At 39.6% G+C, this 7,500-nt stretch overlaps 1 protein-coding gene across 1 annotated transcript in view; it reads left to right on the forward strand.

Moving 5' to 3' along the window:
* clu (clustered mitochondria protein homolog) overlaps window positions 1–7,500 on the forward strand; it is a gene marked incomplete in the record, with an annotated part of 30,178 nt that overhangs the window by 20,978 nt on the left and 1,700 nt on the right. Inside the window, 4 exon segments of the mRNA XM_070142192.1 lie at window positions 1,926–2,097; window positions 4,050–4,180; window positions 4,410–4,546; window positions 5,375–7,500. The exon segment at window positions 5,375–7,500 is cut by the window's right edge and continues 1,700 nt beyond it. Of these exon segments, the coding sequence (XP_069998293.1) occupies window positions 1,926–2,097; window positions 4,050–4,180; window positions 4,410–4,546; window positions 5,375–7,500 (2,566 nt within the window).

Consider the following 7,500-nt stretch of genomic DNA (forward strand, 5'->3'; position numbering starts at 1 on the left):
TGGGGTCAGAGGGGTCACAATGAATTGATGGTCCTGGTATATTATTATAGGGGTGAGGAAACCACATTATTATTATTATTTGACCATCGTGATGCATTTCATGGTGTAACACTGAATTAAGCAATGTGAGACAGCTTGGGATTTTCAGCCACTTGTGCTGGCTGGCCCTTGTACTTCATTCAGGAAAAGTTAATTATTTATTTACATTACCTATATGGTGAAATGAAAAGAAGAGCTGAAGATACAGTAGGGCTAAAAAAGAAGACAAAATGCCCAAAGAATGTCTAGAACATACATCAGTGCATACATGTGAGGGTGATTTGTAAAGAAAAATATAGAGAAAGATTAACATTTTGGTGTATACATAAGCCTGTGTGTATTGCATAAGAAAAAATATATATATATCGAGTCCCAACAGGGACATGTAGTTTGAACATTGATTAGCAAGTCTCTACATATGAAAGTAAAAGAAAGGAAAGTATCTTTTACCCAAAACATGTGAACAGTAGTGGTGAATGGCTCTACCCTCAAGTCCCATTCCTGCAGCTCTGTGCCAGACACGTCTTGAAGATATGAGTTTAAAGGGCAAGTAATCAGTAAGGATTTATATTAATAATGAGGGAAAAAAGTAGAAAAAAAGTGTGTGCGTGTGTGTGTGCGTGTGCGTGTGCGTGCGTGTGCGTGCTCGTGCGCGCATTTCTGTGCTGATTTAAGAGCAAGTGCAAGCATGCATGAGTGGGAGTTTTTTGCTCTTTTGTCTCATTATGTCTTCAACATTCAAATCCCTTGAATGGGACCAGGAACCATAGAAAATATTACTTGTATTTTCAACAATAATGTGTTTCTTCTCATTCTTTATCTTACACTTTCCCTTCCTTCTTGCCCTTGCCTTTTGTGTGTGTGAGTGCCTCAGTGTGAGCATAGTTGGTTATCTGTTTATTTCACCTTCCTTTCTTTATTTAGATGAGGGGTAAAAATATGGGACACAGGAAGGTTAAGGGCAGTCAGGTGAGTTCAGATTCAAGCACATGCAGAAATGATTGAATGGCACATAGTAACATTGTTGTATGGGTAGTGGCAGTGGAAGGCTTTACTGATATACTTGTTGTGTTGTATGATGCTGTGCATGAATAATTGATCCAAACTGAATCAAACAAAGGGTAATGTCTGGACTTTCAAACTAAGATTAGCCAATAACTGAGCAAAAAAGTATTTAAAATTAGTGGAAAATAAATTAAATAATATATATATTTTTTAAAGCAAATTGTCAAAGGTCAAAATATTTGCCTGATCTCATTAAACTTTTTCACTCAGAAAGAACTTCAGAATGTGTAGACAACCATATGCTGGATTTTGAAAATTATATATATATATATATATATATATATATATATATATATATATATATATATATTTATATATTCAATGAAGTTAGATGCATATAAAAAGATGGGTACACAGTTGCTTTGATGTTATAGATTTTCTTGCCAAATTGTGATACCAAAAAATATCCACTTTCCCTGCCAAAAAAAGACCCAATTCTGTTTATTATAGAAAAAGAGAAAAAATCAGTAAATTCTCTGAGAAGGTGTCCTTAACCCACTTATAACGGGTGTCCCACACACGAGACACCCAGAAAACAAATATTGCTGGGCATCCCGCCAGTGTGACGCTGTACCGGGGCTTGCGCTCCAACTCAGCAGCTGGCTGCGGCCGGCGCGTGGGCAGAGTCCGGGCCAGCCCTGCACTCCAATTTTGTAGCCGCCCGGAAACTTTTATTTTCGGCTTCAGAATACACTGGCGGTAATGGGTTAAAGGAAATTGCAGCAAAAATACTTTTTTGTATAATTCATTTGCTTGTTTTTCAGTAAGCAAAGAAATAATTCCAAGTAGACATTTGAACTAACAAATAAAAACCTTTGCAGGAAGGGTCAGTGATCAGGATTCAGGAGGAGCCTTACACCGTCCGGGAGGCTAGAATCCATGTACGCCATGTGCGAGACCTACTGAAGAGCTTGGATCCCATAGATGCACTGAATGGTGTCGACTGTGCTTCCCTCTCTTTCCTTAACACCGTGACTCATGGGGATGTTCTGGGTAAGAATTATACTTCGATTATTGTAGTAAGTGTGGGAAAAATATTCCCATTTACCCTTTGGATCTGGTTCATCAAGTATATCACGCTGCCGAAATCCCAAGCAATGGGTTATGTATGTGGCCAACATTCCAGGTGTGTGGCACATAAGCTAGGGACATGCGAACACCCATGATGGATGACATGACTCTATGCCTCCCCTTTGCAAAGTTATTTTGTGTAAACTTTTAAAACTTTATTGCCATTTTCCAATGTCCATATTTGTCTTATGATTTGCTTTATCCAGATGGTAATAGCTGACTGTCCTTGCACAAACTCCATATCATTTCTCTATGTAGTAAATAACTCAGTGCAAGAAAAAATAAAGAAGATTTGGAAGATTGGGTAATTTTTCCATATATCTTATTTTTCGTAATTTCAGTTTTACGTAATACAACCTGTGCCACCAGTCACAGCGACCAGGAATACTGTGCGCAGCATGGAAATACCGTCCTCTCTGGAACCGGTGCTCTTCCAATCACTGCTTATGCACGTTACATTCCACATTCATTTATCGATGGGAATATTGCTAAAGCCCCCTTCTATGCGCCATATGAGTCAAATCACACTCCAAGAGGTTTGTTCACTCGTGGCGAGTATTTTCTGTCATCTTGGCCTTCACTCATGACTGCAGTTCACGTCACCTTCCCCTCGGCTCAAGTTTTTCTATGACGTAACTGCAATGTCATAGAAAAGTGTTTGTGTTAGTGAGTGAGTGAGTGAGTGAGTGAGTGAGTGAGTGAGTGAGTGAGTGAGTGAGTGAGTGAGTGAGTGAGTGAGTGAGTGAGTGAGTGAGTGAGTGAGTGAGTGAGTGAGTGAGTGAGTGTGTGTGTGTGTGTGTGTGTGTGTGTGTGTGTGTGTGTGTGTGTGTGTGTGTGTGTGTGTGTGTGTGTGAGATAACTGACTCCTTGGTGATTAAGCAGTTATAGAGGCATCTATATTTAAAGACAATAAATGAACATGCATTACTGTAAGCATGGCATATTCCTGCCATCTGGGATGAGTGGGTTAATGGCATTATGGTGACTGTAATGTCAAAATTAACCCACCCGCGCCGGGGTACATTTTGTAGCCAAAATTAAAAAAATCCGGGCAGCTACAAAATCGGCGGGCGGAGCTTCCCCGGAGTCTGTCCGCCCGCCCGGCCGCCCGCCGCTTCTGCCGCGGAGCACGGCTCCGAGACAGCATATCACTAGCGGGCAGCCCGACACTGTTTATTTTTTCCCTGTGTCTCATATATGTGACACCCGGGACGAATGGGTTAAAGATAGCAGTATCAAGATTGATGGCTTTAGAAAAAGATGATTTTCCCAAAAAAATCAAAGAACTGGGAAATCAGATGAGGTCTTTTAGGCCTCTTTCATGACTCCTTGGTAACTGAGTCCTTGGGAAGCCATCTGTGTAAATAAAATTCATATACCCAGTTCATGTACCCTGTGGCAATGGGCTAAGAAATTGAAATATCTTTTCTAGCTTATCTCCATTTTCATACTATTGATTATAAACCTTTTATTATTATTTTTAAAAACTTAAGAGTGTGAAACCTGATGCCAATATTTAACCCATTCATGCCGGTATATTTTGAAGCCAAAAATAAGAGATTCTGGGTGGCTACAAAATCGGCAGGCGGAGCTTCCCCGGAGTCTTTTCGGCTGCCGGACGCAGCCCGCTGCTGCGTCAGAGCGCGAGCCCCGATACAGCGTCACACTCGCGGGACGCCTGGCAATGTTTATTTTATCGGATGTCTCATATATGGGACACCCATCGTTATTGGGTTTAAAGGAATCTGGGTGGAATTCATGTGAGAATAATAGGTATATTTATTTCCTCATTTGGCAAACATCTTGCTGCTTGTTTAATTATTTTGGTGGTACTCTTAAACAACTAAAGAAATTTGTAATTTCCTTTTTTATAGAGAAGAAAAAAAAGTCATCTGAATCAGTAGACTGTACCCCGCCAAAGTACATCCTTCCAAACTGTAAGGATCGCCAATTAATCCCTCTGCAACCGACAATGAAGGAGCAGAAATCACCACAGTGCCTGAAGGTAAACAATATCTTTAAAGAGTTTGAGCTACAAATGTGTCATGTTTCTCGCTCTTGCAGGTTGATTTGGTTTAAATTTCCTGAAATATTTTGCTGTGCTGATATTTACTTGCACTCACTCACATGGTCTTTTGTAATATGCATATGATGAATACTATATTTATGAAAGTATTTTTGTAATTGTACATTTGTATGCAGAAAAGGAATCCTAATGACCTCCTTTGCCCCAGGTTCTCACCATGAGTGGCTGGAATCCTCCCCCTGGTCCCCGCAAGTTGCATGGGGACCTCATGTACCTGTATGTTGTCACCCTAGAGGGCAAGCATTTCCACATTACAGCATCCACCTGGGGTTTCTATCTTAATCAGTGAGTATGGAAGGTATTTTGCTCTCTCATAAAGGTGCAGGAATAATAGATTTTATTTAGACTAATTTGATTTCTCAATTTCTTATTTCTGTATTTTTTCATCTTTCCTTTTTTTTCTCAAGATGCCATCCAATACTTTTCCATCATTGGTAATAGTTCCATCCATTATCATCATTTGTCATCCAACCATTATCAGAGTCTTCATCCATCATTTGTCATCATCCATCATCCCCCATTATCAGCTGCCAGTCATCATCTGTCCATCATCATCCTTCACCCATTACCATCCATCATTATCAGATTTACTATTTCTGCATCATCTCATAGATATATATATATATATATATATATATATATATATATATATATATATATATATATATATATATATATATATATATATATATACATATATATATATATAAATGCATGATCTCATCAGGGTATTATAGGCAATTTTTATCCAAGTAGAAAATTAAAGTAGCTTTACTAGTAATCAAAAGGATTCATGGGTTCCAAAAAAACAGAATTAACTTTATTGAAAGACTTGTGTTTATATGTTTCTGTAATATTTCAGAACATTTTGGGCTTCCTGGCATTTTTTTTTTTTTTTTTTTTTTTTTTTTTTTTTTTTTTTTTCCATCTTCAGGAAGAAAAGATATCTTGTGATAATTGTCTAATTCATCTTGAAACTAATATTTGAGTATGAGTCCTATGGTTCAGTATTCTCTCATTTCTTTCCTTGCTGGCATTATATCATGTAATGATTCTACATTTCCCAATCAATTGATTCAGTTTTACATACTAAAGCATCCATGAATGTTTCAGGACAAGTGAAGAGGAATTCAACCCCAGACCAGCTAATCCTTCCTACTTGTGCCACTCTCTTATTGATTTGCTGAATATGCTGTCTGCTGCATTTAAACGAAATTTTGCCAACCTGCAGAAGAAACGCACATCTCGTCATCCATTTGAACGTGTGGCCACACCATATCAGGTGTATGCTTGGGCCTCACCTATGCTAGAACATGGGATCGATGCTTTGCGTGCAGAAGATGCTTTTAGCAGCAAGTTAGGATATGAAGAGCATATTCCTGGACAGACACGGGACTGGAATGAAGAACTCCAGACGACCAGGGAGCTTGCAAGAAGAACCCTTCCTGAAAGACTTCTGAGGGAACGAGCCATTTTCAAAGTTCATAGTGACTTTGTTGCTGCAGCCACGAGAGGGGCCATGGCAGTCATTGATGGTAATGTTATGGCTATTAATCCAGGTGAAGATCCCAAAATGCAGATGTTTATTTGGAATAACATTTTTTTCAGCCTGGGCTTTGATGTAAGAGATCACTACAAGGAGGTAGGTGGTGATGCAGCAGCTCATGTTGCCCCACGCAATGACTTGCAAGGAGTTCGTGTTTATAGTGCAACTGACTTAGAAGGCCTGTACACTCTGGGCACAGTCGTTGTTGACTACCGGGGCTATCGTGTAACAGCACAATCAATAATCCCAGGTATCCTTGAGAGGGAGCAGGAACAATCTGTTGTTTATGGCTCAATTGATTTTGGCAAGACTGTTGTTACTCATCCTAAGTACATGGATCTGTTACAGAAGGCTGGACAACAACTCAAGATATTACCTCATAAGGTATTGAATGAAAAGAATGAAGAGATTGAACTGTGCTCATCAGTGGAATGTAAAGGCATAATTGGGAATGATGGCCGTCACTATATCTTGGACCTCCTTAGAACCTTTCCTCCTGATGTAAACTTCCTAGAACTGGAAGACGCTCATCTTGGTCCTGCCTCCCGTGAACTGGGCTTCCCAGTCATTCACAAACACAAACTAGCAACATTGAGGCAGGAACTTGTGGATGCATTTGTAGATAATCGTTATATGATGTTCCTGAAGTATGCTGCACTCCATCTTCAGCAGCTGAGTGGTAAAAAACAGGAAGCCACTAAACTTGCTGCTTTGAAAGAAAAGGAAGAGAAGGAAAAGGATAAAGACAAGGACAATAAAGAGATTGAAGCTGAAGAAGCAAAGAAAATTGTTGAAAATGTGACTGAAAGCATTGCTGCTGAGAAGCAGGTAGAAGAGAACACTAAAGACATCATCAAAAAAGCAGCTGCAGCTGTAGGTTCCCTGAAGGAGGCTGACTTTGACATAAGGTTTAACCCTGATGTTTACTCTCCTGGTGTACAACATTCAGAACCAGAGGGAGAGCAGTTAAAGAAGGAGAGGAAGTTAGTGTGTGATGCTGCTGAATTTCTGGTAAGTGTACAGTTGCCCAGCCTTGTTCATGATCTGACTGATCATGCAGCTGCTCCCACAGATGGGACAACATTATGTGAAGCACTTCATACTAGGGGTATTAATATTCGCTACCTTGGGAAGGTAGCGAATCTGTTAGCCAAGGTTCCTGAATTGGATTATATCCATACCATAGCTGTTGAAGAATTAATTGCAAGAGCAGTGAAGCACATTTTTACAAGTTACCTTCAGTCTGTAGAAACAATATCCTTGTCATCTGCTGTCGCACACTTCCTCAATTGCTATTTGTCATCATGTACTAGTCCACATGCTTCCAGCAAAAACGATGAGCTTCTGACCAAGAGGAAGCGGAAGAAACACCCATTTAGTAATAATGTTTCAAAATGGTTAAACTTAAATCCCAAGACCCTTTGGAGTCAGATCAAGAATGAACTCAATGAATATTACGACTGGACTTTGAAAGCAGATGGCATAGATACTGTGGTGCAAAAGTATAATGTACAGAAGGTTTCTCTCTTGAGAACCTTTTGTATGAAGTCTGGGGTTCAGCTGTTCCTCAGGGATTATACTTTTGATGATAAATCTCAAGAGAGTTTCCAGGAGGAAGATATAATCAACTTGTTCCCCATAGTGAAACATATCAATCCCCGTGCTACTGATGCTTTCAGTTTGTATACAGCTG

Source organism: Penaeus vannamei, chromosome 29, assembly GCF_042767895.1.
Source record: "Penaeus vannamei isolate JL-2024 chromosome 29, ASM4276789v1, whole genome shotgun sequence".
NCBI classification, from domain to species: Eukaryota; Metazoa; Arthropoda; class Malacostraca; order Decapoda; family Penaeidae; genus Penaeus; species Penaeus vannamei.